Consider the following 24,023-nt stretch of genomic DNA (forward strand, 5'->3'; position numbering starts at 1 on the left):
ACAAAAATGTGTATGTTTAATATTGCGCTTGCTAATGAATGAATATATATGAATGAATGTGCCAATTAATATGATACATATGTTTAAAAACAAGCTTAGGCAAAATGCTTACGATGTTTATATTACCAATATAGTATTGAACTATTTGTACTATAGTATATTGAACTATAGTATATATGAATAGAGTACATAACATGCGAATGAAAAATGCCTGTTATTTAATATTAATCTTCTGTTTGGTAATTTAAAGCAAAAATTGCAGCAAAAAAAGCTTGACAGAATGTTAGAAAAATGTATTTTGATAAATGAAATGATTGTATTGAATAAAAAATGAATGAATATGAATATAATAAAGCGAATATTTTTTCGAAAATAAACAAAATGATATTTATGTTAATCTAAGTATATAATAATAAAATAATATAATAGAATTTGATTGGAATTTAATTGAAGTATTAATGATGATTGGAGTATAAATTATCACAATATGATCCTTATAAATGTGTGTAATGAATATTTTTAAAAGATAGATATACAAAAATGTAACCTGGAAATATGAATAATTAAATCTCTTTGAATTTACGAGATCTTATATAAAATATGAAGAAATAAAAGTATAAAGGAAAAAATTATATTATATTAAAAATAAATGGTGAGACATGGAGAGAACATATAAATGTATTAATAAGGAAATTTTTTCCAATAATGTAAAATTAATGAAAATGAGGACTTGAGTACACATTTACACAGTATTTTTCTTTTGAACGTATAGGCAAATTAAAATTTAAAATTTAAAATCAAATTTTTTTTCTATATATAAATAATTTAAAGAAAAACATACATGATATTCAAAAATACGCCGATTTGTATGTGTTCCTTGTTTAATTTTCTCTGTTTTATCTTTAAATAACTTTACAAATATTATTTTATACTTACAAATATTATTAATAAATATTATTAATTATATACAATATACAAAGAAAGTATAGAAAGGTAAGGTAATTTAGAATAATGAGAGAAAAATTTCAAGCAAATATTTTTCGAAAAAAATAAATGTGAATAAAATATGAACACAATAACATTACTAGAAATATGGGAATGCTATATATTTGTCACCAAAAACAGAAAAATAGTTTCGCCCAGTAGTATTCAAACAGTAATATTCAAAAGCAGAAAGCTTTCGAATTTTTTGCGAATATTTATTGCTTACGAGATTTATAAACAACTTATTCGAAGAAATTCCTCATAATTTTTTCTTAAAATTTTCTGTTTATTATCGCACGCAGACTTTTAGGCTCTCTTAAGCCTAAATAAGAGATGAAGTTAGCTGAAAAATCTGTCGTTTTTAAAACGTTTTTAAAAGTTTAGCTAATTCTTGTAATTATATATTTTGACATAACCCAATCCCCTGGCTGGACCGAGGAATAACATATTTCAAATACAGTTGACTCAGCGACAATTAATACCATTCTAATTCGAGAAAATATTTATAAAAGAGATACGCTCTTTTGTTCCTGCTTGTTTTGAAATCTTTGTATACAAATTATCACCCTAAGTGAAGAATTTTCCTCTAATTTGAGAGTATCGCGAGTTAAGTACTGAATGTTATTGGTTATTATTGTACCCCACTGAGAAACTGAAATCCTCTCAATTGAAATAGGAAATTTTCAGATTTTCTGAGCTTTATTGATAAAGAGATCATTCATAGTGATCATGTCGTAGTTTGACTATCGGATATAACAATTAGATACTTTGTAAACATATTATGCTTTGATGATTGAACACAATTACCTGCTGTACAATTATGAAAGATCCTCTTATATCTTATATCTCTCATAAAAACCAATAATATAATCGTAAATTTTTCTCTTATTATCTTAAATTCTTTATCTTTCAAAAATTTAATTATCCTGATATTATATTTCCACATGCGTCTAACTATCTAATGTCTATTCCAAAATTATTACAGTTTATTACTTAGAAATCAAATTTAAATAAGAATCGCTCTTTTTAAGTTTCTTCTTTTTTCTTTTTCTTTTTTTTTTGTAGCAAAGAAGACTTTTCTCTCAAAAAAAAGGCTTAGAACAAGATAATCAGTATCATGTTTGGAATTACAAGTATATCAGAATAGTTCATTAATCAAATCAAAAATAATCAAATTTTATGAATTCCTAACATATCTTATTCTTTGTCGAATATTCTGTAAATGATAAGCAGACAATTTCAATCACAATAATAATTTCTATTCCAAAAGATTACTTACACCCATTTTGTAATTGATAAATAGTCAATTAGAGTCCAACTTTTATTACAAGTAGTTTCCATTTCAATGGATTAGTTACACACATCTAAAAAATAATCTATCAGATTTTATCACAATAAGTAATTCTTCACTTACATAAACTGCACTAAACGTAATATTTCTAAAAAAAAAAAAAATTATAATATTAGTCATATCTTTAATAATTTTAGTATTATTTTATTATATATTTTATTTATCTTTTCCATAAATTTCTTAATAGATATATTATTTATTTTGCGCTATTTTGTTTCATGTAATCTTCAGATTTCTATCCTATTGTTGTTCAATTAAATTAAAATTAAACATTTTTCTTTTCTATTACAGTAATGTTCACATATCAATGGTGGTTCAGCTGTCAACATTGATTTTTTGATTCGTCTCAGAAGTCATTGGATATTTCAATTTTCTTAATTGAGAATTGTAATATTATTCAAAATCCTTTAATAATATATCGAATCTTAAATAATCGTTTAATGTGTAAATCAATCAAACAGTTCTTAAAATTTGTTATGTTAGATTACTTAGTAAAAGTATACAATCATAGTTGTAGATAGCCTAGACACAAATGGATTTCAGCTTTTTATTATTGGTAATGTTATATCATAATTTATTTTTTATTGTTTTTAGATGTTCTATAAATATAGATTATGTAGAAACAATTGTATATAATATAATTTTTAAAATAATATTATTATAATTTAATATAATATTTATAATATTATATTAAAAATATATAATTTATTTATTTATTAAAATATATATATTTCTTATTTATTTATAAATTATTTATAAATTGAATTTATAATTCAATTATTCTATAAGCATAAACATTGAAGTAAGAACTCATTGACATATAAGTATTAATAATTTAATTTATTAAATGAATATATCATATTTTTTTGTAATCTATTTTATATGATTTCCATTGATAATATATAAAAGGAAATCATTATATAAGTATTATTATATTTTAATCTTTTTATAAATTTATAATAATTTAATTTTAATTTTAATATTTTAATTTTTTGTTTGTTTTATTTTCTCTATTTTTTATTATTTCAGAAATTTTGTTTATTTTTGTATATTTTATTTTAAACATTCATCTAGAATATGCTATCTATTTAATAGATATTCATAGCTGGTCATTTTTATCTGAAGATAAATTTCTATTATTTAAAATTTATTTAATTCATTTAAATCCTTTTTTTTTTAGATAACTATAAATTATTAAAAATGCTTATAGCATTTTTGACATATTTTTCTTTTTTTATTTTTATAATTCATAATTATAAATGTTTCATATATTGTACATGTGATATTTTAAACAAATTTTATCTTTTATGCTTCAATTGTAATATTTATATCTAAAAATACAAGATTCTGATCCGATAATATTTCCCTTTTATGAATTTCAAGATTCTACCTCTTATGAATTTTATTCTTTTTATCTCATTAATAAGATATGAAATAGAATTTAAATAATTTTGATTTTTTTTCATTACTCTCTTGCATTCTCTCTTATCATTATATTAATAAAAAAAATTGACATATAATAATTAAATCTATTAATGTCCAAATTATTTTTAAATTTTTGGGCAATTTTTGTTGCAATTATTTCTTTTAATGAATTATTTCTTAATTAATGAAAAATGATAAAATCGCTGTATTTGCATTTTTGTTTTCTTATTTTCCTAATTCATAATTTTAAATGATTCCATGCAATATTTTAAATAAATTTTGTTTTTTTTTTATGTGTCATTTATAATATTTTTTTATATATATATTTAATGAAATATTATTATATGAATATTTATTATATATCTTCACTAATGTCTAAATTTGTTAATTTATTAATATTTTTAAAACATAGGTATTCTATTTTTTTTTAAATTATTCTGTAGACTTTTGAGAATATGTACATATTTATTTGTTGAAATTGTATAAATGAACGTTATAAATGAAAATTTCTTTATTGAAATTAATTATTGTAAAAATACTTTTTATACTTATTTTAAAATCATTAATTAATTTTAAAATCATTTGAAAACGCTTTAACTTTCTAAATTACTTTCCTTTCCTATACAAATATGTTTTTAATTAAAATAAAAAATTTTAATATAAGAGTAATTTTGTTTTTATTATATAAGATATTTATCTCATATTTATTAAAAAATAAGCAAATACATTTTTTTAAAAAGTGATTGAAACCACATTAATAATGTGATTTTTTTTTATTGTATCAAATATGATCTTTTAGAAAATCTTTAAAAAGATATTCATATATACCATTTTATATTCAATATATAGTAAAGAATATAAATAAATGGTACTCTATGAAAATATTTCATAAAAAAAAATTTATACAATAATTAGTCTGCATTTATTTTAAAATATATAATCTCTACTTATATTTTTTTTATTATTCATTTTCTTAAAAAATGTTTTTATATCACATAACAAATAAAAAAGCAAAGATATTTTTTTTCTCAAAAATTTAAAAAATTCAATCAATTATAAAATCTGAAAAATTGAAAATTGAAATTTTTCTTTTATAATATTACTCAAAAACTTTACTTTTTTTTCGTTAAATTATTAAATTTTGAATATTGAAAATGACAAATATTTAATATTTTTTAAATTTCTCATCTAATCTTGATATTTAAAATTTAATAATCTGAACAAAAAAAATTATAAAAGTTTGGAAATTGAAAAAATTTAAGGAAAAATTTAAATTTTTACATCTATTTAATTACAAAAAAATTTTTTTCGATATTTGTAATCGATAGCTGTTTGAATTTTTCAAATTTTGCTGAAAAAAAAATAACTTTGCTTTCTTATTTCATGATACAAAAATATCTTTAAAAAAAAAATGAAAGAAGAACTGTGAAAATAACTTTTTACTCTTTAAAATTCAACTTTAAGCTGATTATAGTATAATTTTTTTTTAGAAATTATAATTGAAAATTTTTCATTGAATATTGGTTCACTTATATTCTTTACTATAGAAATAATTGTTAATAATGTTTTAATACTATTGAAAACAATAAAATTAAAAATAATAATAATAGTAATACTAATAATGATCACAATGTACAATGTTATACTGTAATATTATCAATGTTGATGATAACAACACAACAATAAAATAATAATAATAATAATATAAATAATAATGTTAATATTTGCTATTTAAAATCAATCAAATTACAATAAAAATGATGCTAGCAATGATAAGAGCAATTAAAAATAATTGAAATATCATAGATATTTCAATTACAATCAAAATAATAGAATAGGATAATAATAATAAGAGTAATTTTAACAAAAGTGGCAAGATAGAAAATAGTAATGATAGTATAGTATTGATATTAATAATATCAAAGTGCTCATGATAATAATAAAAATAATGAAAAGGACGAGAATAACAATCTCATTAAAAGAGTAATAATAACAAAAATTATTGAAAAATTATGACAGCGACAATGAAAAATATAATACACTATTTCTACATATTCCAGCGATATTTTATAACTAATACGATTTAATCCATAGTCTTTATAAATTCAATTGCAGAACAAAATTGCGTCCACCAATATTGTTCTTCTCCTCCTAATCGATTTCCATAAAAACTATCCACATATTGAATAGTTGAAAGCAAGGACGGCGGATTAGTCTAAAAATTTAATTTAAAAATTATTATAAGCATATATAAATATATCATAATTATAATATATTATGATATATTATGATATATTATACTAATAATATTAAATTAAAATTATATTAATAATATTAAATTAAAATTATATTATACTAATAATATTAAATTAAAATTATATTATACTATAATTATATTATATTTGTTTTTAGAAATCTTTAAAAACAGAGATAGAACTATCTCATTCTATTTATGCTTCATTTCACATAAATTTAAATTACTTATAATTTAATTTAACTTAATATTTTTATATACCAAATTTTTTTCATATTTTTTAATTCTAAAATGAATTCTTTTAAAAGATATGAATATATTAACATTTTGTATATTTTCAATATATATATACATTGAAAAACAAGAATAAAACACTTACTTTAATGATAACATAGACTAGTACAGGGATTAGATCATCAGCTGCGGGTACTCCTCTTTCAGTTGCCATTGAAAGTAGATTCATGATGGTAGTTGCACAACGAAAAACACATTGTAATTTATCTCTAGGTGTTTTATATGCTGAAATCACAGCTAATTCTGCTTGAGCCCATGGCCAGGGACATTCATAATGATATATTTTAGGGATTCGTAAGTCCTTGTGATTCGGTGTTACAACTTTGGCAAGTTTTTTAATGTGATCTTGAAGTAATTGGTCCCTATAAATATCACCGTCTCCATTTGGATAAAGTGCATTATGATAAACACGTGCCATCACAGTTCTTTCAACTACAGCTCTTGCCAAGTTTAATTGATTTTCGCATGCACCTATTAATAGTATGATCAATTATATTTATGATTAATTATCATATTTTAATATTTTATAATAAAATATAGTAATATTTTATATTGATATAATTATATAAATTTACTAACATTGCCAAATTGGATCATTGTCCATTTTTGCATGAAGTTTGCTTAAGAAGCTATCGACTAAATCTTGTTTCTCATCTGCCAATGTTAATTTTTTAAATTCGTCACAAAAACGTAGTAAAAGCGACTCTTTCTTTTCCAAAAAAACTCTTACACAAACAGATACAAGATGATTATTAATAGCATCACGATCACATTTTACTCTAATGCATAATCTAAAATTGCATAAAATCACATTAATATTATTTTATTATAATAAATATTTTATATATAATTAAATATATTTAGAATTTTTAAAGCAATTTTCTATATTTTCAAATTGATGATACAAAAAAATATTTCATAAATTAAATGAAATGAATGATTTTAAAAGATACATAATGCAATACAAATAAGTTAACTAGTTATGTAAAAATTTAATGAAAATCAACTTTGTTTTTTTATATATAATTATTTTTTAATACCATCAATAATTTTAAAATGAATCAATTTAGGTCATTCTATATCTACATATATATATATATATATAGATGTCAGTGTATAGAATAAATTTTTATAAGATCAGAATTTATACCTATCCAAATGAGCCAACGTAGAAAGTAATCCTTGTCGACATCTAATTAAGTATGCAATATAAGGCGATCGTTTTTGATAATCTTCTCGCAATGATTTGAATAATTTTCTACACCCATCATCGTTAAACAATCTAATACAACGTAATGTTTCATGAAGATGTGCTATTAATGCTCTGTCTTGTAAATTAATAGCTTCTGCCAATTGCAATTGTAAGAAAGCAACTAATTCATTTTCTTTTTGTGACCAATAATTACGCTGCAATAAATAAATTATTTTTAAGTATTTTTTTATATTTTAAAATATTTTTTTATTAATATTATATCATATTTATAAAATATATAAACATATAAAATATTCAATACAACTGCATCATTTAATACCTCAGATGTAGCATTCCAAGGAATATGTTGAAGATCAGCTGTACTAAGTACCATTCGTAATTTTCTTTTTGCATCTGAAAATGCATACGAAATTTCAATGTTATTTGGATCTATAAAAAGTCTTTCATCCTCAGTTGATTCTTTTGTGCGAGACTGATTACTTTCCACTGATGCTGTATCACTTGCTGCACTTGGTTTTCTTCTATATTTAGCTAAAATATCATCCGTACTATCTAGAAAGTTTTTAAACTATTTTTATCGTTGTTTTTTTTTTATTATTTTTTTTTTGTTTTGATTTTATTTTTAGTTTTATTTTTCTATAGATATTAAAATATAAAATATCAAAGAAAACAATATTTACCACAACTCGCATTACTAGTAGATGATACATCTTCCGACATTATTCTACGTAATCTATGCCGTCCTACATCAATATTATCCCCCATAGCTTCTCGATCATAACATCTGCCGATATCGTCAGTGCCACGAATTGTTTTACCCCGTCGATTTCGTAAAGACATTTTTAATTTTCCAAAAAAACTTCTTTTATTTTTCTGATCATCGTCCAACAATTCCTTATCTCCGCGTTCTGCAGTCATATCGAAACTGATACTTTTTGGTATTGCTCCACTGGATACAGTTGGTTTTGAACAATCATTCCTCATATCGCAATTTTCTGAAGTTCTCATCGATAATGGTAATTCCGAATTTGTATTTTTTATTCGTGTCTCAGAACCTGAACTACTGCTTGATGCTAAACTACCAGTACTTAATCCAACAGCGCCATCCGGACCATTTTCATTAACAGTCTCTTCAATAGAACTGACTAAGCTACATTCTAGTTCCTGCGACTAAAACACGCTTTGAAAATTAATTATATCGTAATTATTAATCTTCAGATAACCGATTCTGAATCATTAAAACAATTATAAAATATATAAAAAATATATTTTAAATATATTTTTTTCGAATATTTTAATTATATTAACTTTTGTGCTTTTATTTAATTTTTGTATAATAATGATATAACTTTTGTTTTAATAATGATATAATGGCAAATATATAATTTTGGTAAAGAAATTATTTCTGAATATATTTCTGAAATATATAATATCATAAATTATAAATGATTCAGTATCAGCCATTCATTGTTGTTCATCAATCTAAAAATTATCTAAAAATTTAAAAAAACTATTTAAAATTAAATAAATGTCGTATAAAACCATGTAAATATATATAAAAAAAAAAGAAATATAATAACGATAACAATAATAATGAAACATTAATGAAAAAATAATAATAGAATAATAATATTAGTAGTATTAAATAACATAATATAATAATTAATAGTATTAAATAGCAGAAATAATTATAAATATTTATAAAACACAAACCTCTGGTTTCACTATATTGTGCGATTTCTCTGTGCTTGACAATATGGATGGTGAGATATGATTAGATAATAATAAAGTTGGTGTCATAGTTGCTACAGTAATGCGATTATGTATAGAAGAAGCTTGTCGTTCTATCTGATTTTTCCCATTTTCTATATGCAGTTTATCTATCAGATGAACTAATCTATCTTCACACGATTTATCGTATTCTGCTGCACTATCCGCAATGCTATTGGCATTTTTATCAACATATTCTTGTCGACATATGCTTGTTTGATAATCAGATCTTCTTATATTTTGTCCAGTTATATTCAAAGAAGATGATGAAAGAGATGTTGGTGAAAGAATAGTTGTAGAAAATTGTATATTTTCCTGGTTTATCGACATTGATTGAAGATTTGTTGTTGATATACATTCAGTTGTTATAACATTTTCTAAAGATGAAAATATAATGTTAATAATTGAGTAAAAATAAAAATGTTGAATAATAAGATGCATTGAAATTTTTTATAAATATTAACAATTCTTACGAGGTAACGTTTGTGCTAATGTTTTTTCGGTTGTTTCAGTTTCACTACGAGGTTCAACTTCAATTTCAGATCTTGCAGTATCATCGGATCTAAAATATGACAATAACGTAAACTTTTCCAACATTTTTGGCTTCGTATCTTATATTTTTTCAATTTTTCCAGTTTTTAATCTGTAAAATATTTCATTATAAAATATACCTTGCAACACTAGCTGTATCGTCTGTATCAACTTCTGTTAATCTCTCAGAATCACTAGCTAATACATCAGTACTCCATGCTTCAGATGCAGTTTCGCTAACATCTAATACGGCTTGCGGTACTGATTCCGAAGTTGTTGGTAAAACTGAAGGAGTTTGTTCGGAACTGGAATATAATATTTTTTCTTGTTGTTCGATTATTTCACTATCTGAAGCCAAAACATCTGTTGACCAGGTATCAGATACCATTGAAATAGTTTCATCTCCTAAAAATATATACGTAAACTAAAATATATTTATAAAAAATTATTTTTTTTTTGTTTTTCAAAGTACCTTCGATCAATTTTTTTATTTCAAATTTACAAAATTTATCATCTATTTCGGATCGACTTTGTTTGGTAGGAATATTTGATGGAGGTAAATCTAACTGTCGAGTTTCACCTGTTGTTCGCCCTTCATCTCCTTCAGTAATTTGAGATGATGGAGTATCACGACCTACAATTAAGTCATTAGATTCATTTCAATTAAATTAAATAGATTTAAATATCAAATAAATATATTTATTATTTATTATATTTATAAATATATTTTATATTTATTTTATATTTATTTATCTTTTATCTTAATAAAATTTAACAGAACCTGATATATTAGGTGTTCCTCGTCCTGATACACTAGCAGATACCATATCTGAAAGATTATCATTTTGATCCTCTGTTTCCAACTCAAGTGAAGAAGCAACACTGTGATTTGAAGCAGCTTCTGATACAGCTTCTAAATTATCTGAAGTATTTCCAATAAAACCTTCAAATAAAACTAATAGAATTCAATATTAATAATTATCTTTTATAAAATATAAATAAATTTTTTTTCGTTTATAAATTTTAATAATTTTTTTCTTTTTGAACAAATAATTTTTCAATTAATTCAAATCTTTCATATGAGTATGAATAAAAATTAATTATTTAAATACAATAAATTATTCCTTTTAAAAAGAGAAAAGAAAAAAACAATATTATTTAAATAAATTATGTTCAATATATTTCATTAATTTTTTTATTGTAAACAATTATTATATTTCATTCATTTTAATTTAATTTAATAGTTGATTTTTGAAAAATCAAAAAATTTTAATATTTCAATACCTTCATCGTGAGACAATGAAAATCTTGTCTTTTTTTCTTGATTTTCTGTACGTTCAACACCACAGTTTTCTTGTCTATCATGAACATTAGATATGTCATCTGAAAGATTCAAATTAATAGGACCATTTTCCATATTGCATTGAAGTTCTGCGCATAACACCTGTCATATTAAAAAAAAAAAGAATATAGTTATAAATATCATAATAAATAGAATTGAAATTCGTATTAGTTGGTTATATATTAATTATAAAAATATCAATAAAGAATACACACTTTTTGTTCACTTAAAAGACCTACAAATTCTCCTGTATTTGGTCCAAAAGGAATAACAAGAACATCTTGAGGAGTTTTATCAATAGATTCTTCTTCAGGAGTCGAAGTACCATTCAATTCATCCCCTCCATCATTAGTTGTATTGGATGAGTATGATGATGATGACGATACTCGTACTCCCCGACCTTTTCCTATCAGAGAAATTAACATTATCAGAGAAATAACTGTTTTTTCCTTGAATTAAATATTTTTTTTTGTTTATTTTTCATATTTATTTTTCAGATAACCATAAACGCATAAAAATAATAATAAAATCAATTGTGATTCGTAATAAAAATATAAGATTTTCTTAAAAATTAATATAAAAATGAACATAAAGATTTTTATTCAAAGAATTATATTTGGAAATTTTTTTTTTTCAAAAAGATCAATAGATTTTATGAAAATCATTACACATGTATTTATATATACATTTGAGAAACAATCTTATTAAAATATCAAATATTCTCTAAAATGCATCATGAATAAATTGATTGAAATTAAATTCTTGAAATAAATAAATAACTTTTTTCTGAATTGAATAATTGAAATTTAATTTAAAGTAATTAATTAAATTTAAAAAAAATAATTAAAAATTAAAAAAAAAATGAAAAAAATAGAACCAATGCCTAAATATAATTACCTTTTCCTAATAAACCTCCTTTCTTGATAGTAGTTTCAACAGAAATATTGTTAGCTAATTTATTAGCAGTTAAAGAACCAGAAGGTAATTGAGAAAGCATATCGATCAATTGCTTTGCATCAAATGCAGTGGACGATGAATTTTCTACCATAGCTTCTGTAGCTATAGTTTGCAAAAATATAATTAATGTATTCAATTCTGTTTCCATAAATAAAGCAGCAGAACGAGAAAAGCCTCGAAGTTTATTGTTATCGATGATATTAGGTTCGTCTTCGAGATCTTCTGTTGCACCATCTACCATTGCATCTATTATAGAAGAAACAGAATCCTTATCGAATTTCTTATATAGATCAAATGTTTTGCTGTCAACAGCCTGGTATTTCATTAAAGAAAGCATTTGCAAAATTTGTCCAACTTGCATAAGATTGAATCGAGCAACATAGCTAATAGGTGCATCTGTTATACCATATGGTTCTGGATTTACTATTGCAGGACATATAAAATATGTAAAAACTAAATCCGTACACATTGCATGTACTTCTTTTGAATCAACATTTCCATTTTTCCCCAAAAATCCTGCCATTTGTCTAACTAGCCAGCATATACTGCTTGGAAAACAATGCATATTTTCCCGTATACTGATTATAAATTTTTGTGTAATGTGGAATAGAGAATTAATTGTCCAGAGTCTATAACGTTGTAGTTTCGCTTCATATTCAGCAGTACCTTCCTTGCCAAATTTCTTCAATCTCTCTGATGGAGGAAATCTTATAGGTGCTTTATCTGGATCGATATCAAGAAACATTTCATCTTCCATTAATAATTGTATAATAGGATTATGTAAAGCAGCAGTTAAAAAAAATTTAGCTGAAAATAGACTTTCATGAAAGACTGAATAAAATCTAGAGAAAGCACATGTGCCATATCTAAGTAATCTTCGAGGATTATCTGATGGTACAATTTGTAATAACATTAGATGCTTTAATAACTTTAAAACCAAAATTTTATCTTCTGGTAGTAAACAACTACCATATAAACCTGCTGCTAATGATTGAACTACAGTTTGCACAGAATCTGGTAATAATTTGTCCCCTTCAACTAAACACATTGCAAGTAGTTTTGGAGATTTTCTAAGAGCACCTAAAAATTCCCCATATAATAAACATGTCTGATAACGCAAATATTTATATACATCAACAAAATTTGAATTTTCCAATATATTTGCTTTTTGACAACAAGATGCTGGTGTACAATAGGGTTTAGACATTATCAATTGATTGAGATTAACTCTCTGTTGTGCTGTAATCCATGCTTGTTGTGCCAAATTTGATGATGCATATAATACCTAAAGGAAATATAGTCAGTTTTTTCTTACTATCATATATTGTCTTTATTTTTAATTTTTTTTTTTTTTATTATTACTTACCTTTTCATTGAGTATTTGTAAATTTTGTTGTTCTGAAGTAACAAACAAGCGCTCTTGACGCAAATGATTGGCTAATTCCATTATATCCCATTGTAATGTTCCTAAAGATTCTACACTATTTTCGGATGACATTACTAAGCATACCAAGACAATATCTATTGTGAAATAATTTTTAAATTCTCTCTTTCAATCCTATTAATATTTATCAATTTATCAAATATTTTTATATATACATTGCATATTATATTTGATTGATTATAATTTATATAAAAACCATACCTATATAGTGCTAAATAAAAAAAGTTATTTTTATCTTTTTGTTTAAGAAAAAGTTTTCCAAAATATTAAAAAATAAATTAAGTGAAAATAGCTAATTATTAGGAAATATAAAAAGGAATATCACTTTGATTATTATTCTATTTCTTTTTAAAATAATGACGATTTAAATTCTGTTATCTTTCAAATTATTTCTAAATTTAGTTACGCGTTGCTTGCAAAATTATGACTTTTTATTGTTGTATTTTTTATCTCAACACAATATTCGTACCGACGCACAATCATTTTCCACTATAGGTTAGAGTTTTATTCGACAAATGGCTGTAACTATAAGTAGTTATATATTTTAATACTTATTACCAACTTTTTTATTTGATTAATTTGGTATATTATTACCAACTTCTTTATTTAAATAATTAACAGTTTATTTTATATTAATTTGATGTAATTAATTTGAATAAATTCAATAAAATTTATAATTTATTTTTTTTGAACGGTGTTAATTATAATCGATTTTAAATTATTTTAAATTATTAAATTATATTTATAAAAAGAATATTTTTTTTATCAATAAATAATAATAAGACAATTTCAATTATTATAATGTCAAATAATAAAAAATAGTAATAAAATTAGAATAAACTATTAAATTTTACTTCTTTTTTAGCGATAAAATTATTAAAAAATAAATTTTATTTAATTTTTTTTATATACGTTATTTTAATTTAATTATATTTATTATACCATATTATTTTAATCACTTTTATTGTTTATTTTTTATAATTAATTAATTTTATATAGAAAATCTTTCAATTATTTCAATTCAGTTTTAGATTTTCTCTTAGCTTGTTTACTTTACAAATATATATGTAAAATTTTTTAAATTTTTATGAACAAAAATTTTTGTTTTAATATAATATATAATAGAAATCGGTTTCGTACATTTTTTTTTAGTTTTTTTTAATTTTTTAATAAAAATCCAATTCTAACAAATTTTCACAGTATATTTTTTAAAATAATTGCAAAAATCATTTTTTTTTATCAATATTATGTTCATAGATTTAGAAAAATTTAGAGCCAAAAATATATAGAAAAAATATAATTTGCCAAATGCCTAAGCTAGTCTCTCTAGTATTAAATTAATTTTCTTTTGGTGAATTTCTAAAGAAAATATGTGATATGTTTTTATCTGTCGTTATGATGCGACTTTGAAGCTTTTGATTTGAAGCTTAACAATCGTAATATTATACAAAACTTCACTGCGACTTTTCATATATTAATATGAAATTATTTGAAAATATTTTAAAAATGATTGAAAATGAAAATTTTTTATTATGTATGAAATAAACTAAAAAATATATAATATTAATATATAAAAAATAATAATAATAAAAATTAATATAAAAATATTTATTATAAAAATAATAATATAATATGATATAATTTAATATAGATAATATATAATATATGAATAATATAAATAATACATGACAAATATTTATTATACAATATATAATATATATCAATATAAATATACAGATAATATATATAATATATTTGAATATATAAATACAAATTTTTATAAAATTATGAAAAATATAAAATCCATATTATAATATTATAATGTTATAATATATACAATTTACACATTTATTTTTTAATAATCATTTTTGTTTACTATTATTTACTATTATTATTATTTTGTTTATTATTATTATTCTCATCGAAAGAAAGAGAAATATATAAAATATTAAATTAATTAATTTTTTTAAATTAAATTCATTCTTTTAAATATTATTCATTTTTTGTATATGAGAATTAAATATAGAATTAAATATATATAAATTATTAAATAATTCTAACATATATATTTATATATTTTATTTATATATTTTATATATATTAATATTTTAAAATTCTTGAAATTGCATTTGTTTTTGATTTTGTTTTTAATTTATTTCTAAGCTTTATTTTTATTTGTGTTATGAAAAATATTTAGAATAAGATAATAATTAAATATAATAAAAATATAATAAAAATATAATAAAAATTACATTAGCAATGTTTTTGAAAATTAATTTCTTTTTAAGATTTTCAATTATATTAATTTTATAGCAAAATTTATTTATATTTAATTATAATAATTTCATCTTTTCAATTTTAGAAAAATAAAGTAATATCTGCCATACAAAGCCAAAATTCTATAAATTTCATTATTTAATATATTTATATATTTATTTAATACATTCTATCTGTTCTGTAATCTTTGTTCTATTATATAATAATTATTTGTTATGTATTCATATCATATGTTTTGTATGTATATTATATTATATTATTGAATGTTTTTATAATAAATATTTCTATTTTTTTCTATTAATTTTTATTCAATCGCATCCAATGTTATTTTTGATATTATAAAAGATTATAAAATTATTACAAAATTATAATAAATAATAAATTTAATAAAAATTTCTCATTGTACAATTTTTTTATTACAATGATAATAAAATTTTTTAAATGTTTTTATTAATAATAATAGTAATAAAATTTAATATATTAATGATAATAAAATTTTTGAATATCAACATAAAATTCTTTTTTTTTCATTATTTTTTGAATTTTAATTTTTAATTTCTTTTATTTTCGAAGTTTTGATTCCAATAATAATAGATTTTAAAGGAAGTAAATTTTCTTTATTATTCATATTTATATTCATATTCATCATTCAATTCTACATAAATCATTTGTTAAATCATAAATCATCAGAAAAAATGGACTACTTGAATGATTACTAATCTTAGAAATCTAAAACATTTAGAAAATGAACAGTATATTAAAATTTTTTTATTTTGAAATCATTTATCAAATATTTATAAAATTTGCAAACATTTATAAAAAATTTTAAAACTTATAAATTATTATTTATTTATTTATATATTATTTATTATTTATATTATTATATTATATTATTATATAATTATTATTTTATATATTATATATTATATATATTTTTTAGTAAATGAATAATAAAAGATAAAAATATAAATATTAAATATTATAAAAATATTAATTGTATAGGTTTAAATTTATTCTCCACATTTGCTTTAATAAAAATGTAAAAATTGATATATAAAATTATTCATTATTTGTTATCATTATATATATATATATATGTATATATACATTTTATTGTTGAGTTCATTATTGCGTACATTTCATATACTATTTATTATTGTATATATATATATTTTTTCATGCATTTTGATAATACCATTGTCATAGATGGTTAAAGTATTTTGTTTTGTTCTTTTTGCATAAATTTTTAAATATTTTCTTTTTGAACTCTATGAGAAATATATACATAGAAATTGAATGTAATAATTTCTAAATGTCACTAGATAAGTTATTTCTTACATTATATGCAACTAAGTGCATATAATAATAAAGTGCAAGACAGTAACTTTCTTATTAGCTTATATTAAATAAAAAATCAAAGAGTTCTTTTTCTAAATTATCATTTGTATATATCATCATATATTATGTACATATTTCAATATATTATTAATAATATGATTTATAATATAATTTATTATTTTTCAATAACTTACATTTATATAATATGTAATATGTATGTAAGGTTTTTGTTAAATATTAAATTTTTTGCACTGCCATCTTGAATCTTGCAATTAAATAAATATGATTGTATTTTATCTTCATTAACATATCATACCAAAATATATAAAGTTTTAACATAATACAATAACAATATATCAATAACAAAAAGTATTTATTTTTTCTTTTAATATGATATATTTATTAAAAATATTTATTTTTATAATGGCTATTATTTTTGTTCTTTTCAAGGACATATCTTTTGATCATTAAAAAATATATTATTTGAATCAAATCATTTTGTTTTACAAATTTTAATCAATATTAATAGATGAAAATTTTCTTTAAAGATAAATTTTTTCCTCTATATTTTTTCCTATTTTTCTTAATTATATTTATATTATAATTAATTAAATTTTTATATTTCAATAGTTTTCTTTTTTCTGAATAATAATTTAAATAAATAATTGCAAACTTTACATTTAATTTTGTATGAATCATTATTGCATTTTATAACTAGAGCATCTAAATCTTTCAATCATGCATTGCGAAATGATTGTTTTCTTTTTTCCTCGAAAAAGAAAACATATTTCTACTATTATTCGTGTATAAAATGTCTATTATTATTATATATTTTAAATTATATTTTTTAAATTAAGCATTACTAAATATTAAATATTTCTCTTATACGAATTCTTACTTATCTTGAAACTGTAAATTATCATTAGAAAATAAATATAGAAAATATTAGAAAATAAAATTATCAACATTATAAATTATACAAAAACTTCGAAAATTTCGACAAAAATAGATGGTTTAGTATATTGTAAATTGTAACACTTGCCAACTTGCCAAAAGCAAATATTCATATCTATAAGAATAATGTGATATGAATTTTCTACGGAAATTTACCAAAGAAGAATTATATTTAATGATAATAAGAATAGCATAATATTTGTGTCTTCAAATTTAATATTTATTAATTTTTAATATTGTAATATATAATAATAGACTTAAATGAATCATATCATAATTTTATAATTTTTAATTTTACAATTTTATATCAGTAGTAATGTATAAAAAATTATTAACTTTTTTATATATCTTCTAATAGTTTTTGATAAATAAAATTTAAAAATATTAATTTAAAATTACGACTCAATTACTTTAGAAATTATTTCTATATAATTTAATATATATAATTATAATTTAAGTAAAGCAATTTTGAAGCGTATTTGATAGAGCATCACATTTGTATTTACAATTTGTCTAATAAACGGAATTATAAAGATGATGGTCATTTAAACGTAATAAAAAAAATTTAAATTCATTATTATGGACGAAACAATATAAATCTAATGTTATTTTTAAAGTTAAGGTTACATAATGACTGAATATATTTTTGTTCGATATTTTATGATGAATACATTCAATTAGTTATCAGATAAATATAACAAATGAGTATATATTTACCCAATCTATTCTGATAATCTAAATTTATAAGTCAACCTTTCTCTTCAAATGAATTCACATAGAGCATTTTAAAAATATAGAAATATTGATTGCAAATTCCTGAAATAATTTTAAACATTTTTCTTTGCAAAAATTTTTTTTTTGATTTTGTTAACAAGTTATTAATAAAAAATTATGTAATAATTTAAAATAATAATATAATATTATATATTATATAATATATAACATAATATATAATAAATAATATAATATAATAATATAATATAATAAATAAATGAATAAAATATAATTGGCTTATATTTATAATTGTTCAATTACAGAACATAGATTTTTCAAGTTATGACGATAGTATTCTATATATGTGATATTATATTCAAATCCAAACAATCTGTATTGAATATAATATATATATTGATTATTTCTATAGTAATAATTAATTGAAAATCATTTTTTAATCAGAATCTTTAGAAAAAGATTCAGTTTAAAAAGAACATTTTTTTAACTTTATTATAAAAAATTAATTATAAAATTTAATTATAAAAAACATAAAAATTTAAAAAAATTTTAATATTTAATATTTAAAAATATGTAATATTTAAAAAATTTTAAAAGTATGAATTGTTATTTATTATTATTATTATTATTATTGTTTTAAAACATCTTAATTCAAATAACTTTGATTATAAGCATATTATCGAATTTTGAATTGAAAATATGTAATTCTAAATAATATTTTTTTTTACGAAATATATTTTTATATTTTTAAATGTATTTCAACAATTATAAAAATTTTCTTAAACAATTTAAAAAATATATATTAATACAAAATATATGTCAAATATACAATATGTACAATATTTTCATCACAATTTCTTTAATCATATTATATAATGGAAGATACTAAAATCGTGGGCAATAACATTTATAATATTTTTTAAATTTAAAATAATAAATATCAATATGTAACTGGAACATTATTTTATGTTTAAAATGTGTTTTTAATATTAAATATTTAATTTTAAATATTTATTTTTGGATATGACTTTATTTCAAAATCATTCTGAACAACTTTTTTCTATATATATAATAGATGGATTCTTTTAATTTTTCTAAATATTTATAAAAATATATTTATCATTATATATATTCAATACTAAGCATTTATTGTAATCTCTTTGTTAAAATTAACAGTGAATATTTTTTATTATTTATTATGAATATAATAAAATTAATTTTAGATTAGATTTTTTATGGAAATGCAGAGAGAGGCAAAGTTCGTTTTTATATAATATATATTATAATATATATATTTTTAATTATAATGTATATTATAATAATATATATATAAAATTACTTTTGGAATCAAATTAGAGAACTCAGATTAGATTTTTATGAAGTGAATATATAAGGGAATAAAGAATATGATTTATGATCAAAATTCTGCAATATAATTTACATAATTATATTTATAAAATACATAAATATTGTATTATTTATTATTATGCGTAAAAATTTATGTATATAGCAATTTTTTCAAGATATTTTATTTGTTCATTATATATTTTTTTAATTTATAAATTACATAATTATTATTATTTTAAAAAAATTCAAAAATCTGTGAATGTTTCTTTATCTAGATTTTATTAAACGTTGTTGAAAATTTATAAATTTTTTTAAATTTTTTTAACTAACTTTTTTTAAATTAACTTTTTTTTTTTACAAATATGTCTCTCTGAAAACTGTAAGAAATTAATATTACAAAGAAAAATTAAATTACAAAGAAAAAGTGACGTTCTTGACAATACATATCAAGATCAAAGCTATTAGCGAAGTAAAATAAATAATTATCTTTATTTCACAATTATCTTATTCTTCTTACATGATTTAAAATGAATAATAAAAAAATTAATATTTCTACAATAATAATTTTACAATAATAATTTTCAAACAATATTTTATAGAATATAAACAAAAAAAATTATCATAACTGAGCATGTATCGATAAATATTAGTAAAGAAATGCATTTGAAATAAATTATATAAATTTAAATAAATATATAATTGAATATATAAATTTTATTTATTTCTATTTTTTCTTAATAGTGTATGATATGTACATCATTAATCTTTACAACATTATATTGATATTGCACTTTTCTTGTCTTATTATTAAAATAATTTTTGAAAATATCTATAATTATATAAGATACTATATAAACAATTTAAAGTATCTTAAAACATTTACATTTCTCTTAGCTGTTATGTCATTCAAATTATTCAAATATATTAGGGTGTCCCTTAACTTTTTTTTTTTTTGATACGAAATGAATATATGATATTTGTTGTTTAAAATTAATTTATTGTGTTATATATGAACCATTTCTGCTCTATCACTTTCTTCCATCTCTAAAGCCTCATTATTCTTTCTTTCCAAAATTGATTATTTATTATTATTTTTTATTATTATAATTTACAAAATATTCCTCGAAATGCGTTTTTATTTTGCTTACGAATTGGAACCGTATATCATGGAGATAATTTTTTAATGATACGAACAAATAATAATCGGATAGAGCAAGGTTTTGGGGAATACGAAGGATGCGGTAGAATGTCTCAATCAATTGTAACAGTTTTTCTTTTACAGCCAATATAATATGCGGTTTTGTCGTGATGAAAAATGACGCCTCGTCGGTTCACCAATTCTAGCCGTTTTTTTGCTATGGCGATTTTCAATTTATCAAGCTGATCGCAATATTTTGTAAAATTGATGGTTTTACTTCGAAAAGGAACTCATAATAGACTACACCTTTCCAATCCCACCAAATGGACAAAAAAATTTTCTTTAGCTTTAATAGTTAAAGATATATTGTCCTTAGATCAAGTGTGTTTTCGATGCACATTTTGATGCAGAATTCAAGTCTCGTTTGCAGTGACAAGCCTCTTTAAGAAAAGATTTCTTTCATATTGCTAGAGAAGCAAATCGCAGATAAATTCATAAAGCCGCTTTCCGTTAATAGCTGTGGAACCCAATCTTCACATCACATTAATATTTCATCTTGATCAGATGATTATATACTGTTGTTCTGAGAATGTTAGTAATATCCATTATCTTGTGCACACTATATCACAGATTTTCAGCGAGTATAGCCTTAATAAAATCCGTATCTATCGTTACTGTGCGGCTGCCGCGGTCTTTCATTTTTCAAAACAGCTCTAAATCTCTTAAACTAATTGCGAATAGTTGTAATAATCGTAACACTACTCCTATAAACCGTATAAAGTATAATTCGTCTGAAGTATCATTTGCACTATTATCTTTTTTAAAGCAATAAAGCATAACATATCGTATATGCTTTCTTTGGCTATTAATATTGAACAGTGTAGAAAAAAATTTTAAAACTGAGTTATCAACATTTTTAAAGAGCTCTAGAATGACTGAAACCAATGCTAATAGATTAAATCTGACGGCTAATAGCTAATAGATTATATAATTAGATATTAATATAAAAATAACCAATTAAAATCATTCCTAACATGATACGAAAAAATTTATGAGAAAAACTGTTTAGGTTATCATAATAATAAGACATAAAATTGTATCAGAATAAAATTTTTTTTCATTTTTGTATACTCCGTGACAAGATTTTTAATATTTCATAAATATAACATAATATAGAAAAATTTTATATGTACTAAAAAAAAGTTATCATTTTTTTAAAGATTTTCTCAAATATTAACAAAAAATTTTGTTGTATTTTTCAATTATCCATAATTTATCAAATTTTTTTTTAAATTTAGAATTATGTTTTTGTTTTTGTTCATTTTTGTTTCATTTTGCTAAAATTTTTTTTTTTTAATTTTTTTATTTTTATAGTTTTATTTTATTGTTTTTCATGATCTATTTTATAATTAATATATTTACTTGATATTTTGACTAATAAACAAAAACACTAAAGTACATAAAATATTTATTCATAGATTTTACTATTTCGATTACTTATTGTAATATGTTCAATATTTATATCCTATCAATTTGTCTCTGTTTTTTATAAAAATAATTAAAAAAAGAAAATACCAAGAAAAAAAATTTAAGTAACTGTTGACCTTTTCGTAAATTATTAAAGAAATAATAGTTTCTTTTCTAGTATATATAAAATTTTTATATATTGTATTATATTTATAAACCAAAAATCATAAACCAAGAATGTTTTATCATTTTATACATTTTCTAGAGTGTACATGTGATATCTTATCAAAATGAATTTTCAATTGAAATTTATTTTAATTACTATTATAAATATTATTTTTTTTATAAATTTCAAGTTTGTTTATTTATTGATACAAAATTTTCAATTATATTTAAATCGGTTAAATTATGAATATGATGATGAATAACAAATAATATTATTGTAAATATGCATAATTTTCTATAATCAACCATGGAAGTTTGTAATTCCTTTAAATTTATTTTTCAATTTTTATTGTTATCTTATATCCAGATCATAAGTAATTATCTTACTCCTTCGCTTTAAAAAATTTTTTTATTTACTTGCACTTTCTAGTTATATATTGTTTTCGATTTTTAATTTTTTTAAATTTTCTCTGAACAGTTTAAAAACTCAGTATACCTTTTTTTCAGTAATTTTTATACTTTAGATCTACATTTTCAATATTATTAATAATAGATATTATAATTTAATAAATTTGACGAATCCTATCACACAATTTAATGTTAATATAGAAACTTGTTCAATTTCAACAAGAATGCATGGTATGGATTCATCTGTAATATTATTGAATTTTTACATTTATCCATATATAACGTTTTTACATCAGTCGATTAAATTTACATTGACAAATTATTATTTATTCAATATTTCAATATTCAATATAATTCAATCTCTCTTTTATTTGTGTTATATAAATGTTTCGTCACTAATATCATCATAATTTTTTTCATTAAGATTTTTATAAATTTGATTAATCTTCATATTTGTAAAAAAAATCTAAAATCTATTGTATAATCTATTGTATAATCTATTTGTAAAAAATTTGTAAAAAAACAATAAACAAATAAAAAAATAAATAAAAAAAAAATTTAATATAAACTTTAAATGTAAATATAATATATGAAATTAAATATAATATATGAAACAAACATTTTAATTAAAA

At 20.3% G+C, this 24,023-nt stretch overlaps 1 protein-coding gene across 3 annotated transcripts; it reads right to left on the minus strand.

Moving 5' to 3' along the window:
- Positions 1-5,735: 5,735 nt before the first annotated feature.
- On the minus strand, positions 5,736-14,085 carry LOC108003774 (GTPase-activating protein and VPS9 domain-containing protein 1). Of its 3 annotated transcripts, none has more exons than XM_062079989.1 (16): positions 13,767-14,085; positions 13,488-13,679; positions 12,062-13,406; positions 11,380-11,570; positions 11,107-11,266; positions 10,604-10,744; positions 10,295-10,456; positions 9,963-10,227; positions 9,765-9,853; positions 9,235-9,668; positions 8,202-8,691; positions 7,841-8,073; positions 7,459-7,715; positions 6,888-7,099; positions 6,394-6,779; positions 5,736-5,975 (listed from the first exon to the last, which is right to left on the minus strand). In XM_062079989.1, the coding sequence occupies exons 2-16, from the start codon at positions 13,617-13,619 to the stop codon at positions 5,844-5,846; spliced, it is 4,629 nt and encodes a 1,542-aa protein (XP_061935973.1). In that variant the 5' UTR covers positions 13,620-13,679; positions 13,767-14,085; the 3' UTR covers positions 5,736-5,843. The 3 variants fall into 3 exon arrangements, with proteins under 3 accessions (XP_061935973.1, XP_061935972.1, XP_061935974.1); XM_062079988.1 differs by having other exon boundaries at positions 10,604-10,777; XM_062079990.1 differs by lacking the exon at positions 13,767-14,085 and having other exon boundaries at positions 10,604-10,777; positions 12,062-12,844; positions 13,488-13,629.
- Positions 14,086-24,023: the final 9,938 nt, after the last annotated feature.

This window comes from Apis cerana, linkage group LG10 (assembly GCF_029169275.1).
Source record: "Apis cerana isolate GH-2021 linkage group LG10, AcerK_1.0, whole genome shotgun sequence".
In the NCBI taxonomy this organism is placed as follows: Eukaryota; Metazoa; Arthropoda; class Insecta; order Hymenoptera; family Apidae; genus Apis; species Apis cerana.

What these genes read in the sequence shown, in the direction of transcription:
- LOC108003774 (XM_062079988.1), bottom strand. Translation starts at nt 13,619, where the DNA reads ATGTCATCCGAAAATAGTGTAGAATCTTTAGGAACATTACAATGGGAT. An exon ending in AGGAACACCTAATATATCAG is followed by an intron (nt 10,457 to 10,603) that starts GTTCTGTTAAAT and finishes ACTTAATTGTAG; the next exon opens with GTCGTGATACTCCATCATCT. An exon ending in ATTAGCACAAACGTTACCTC is followed by an intron (nt 9,669 to 9,764) that starts GTAAGAATTGTT and finishes TTTCATCTTTAG; the next exon opens with AAAATGTTATAACAACTGAA.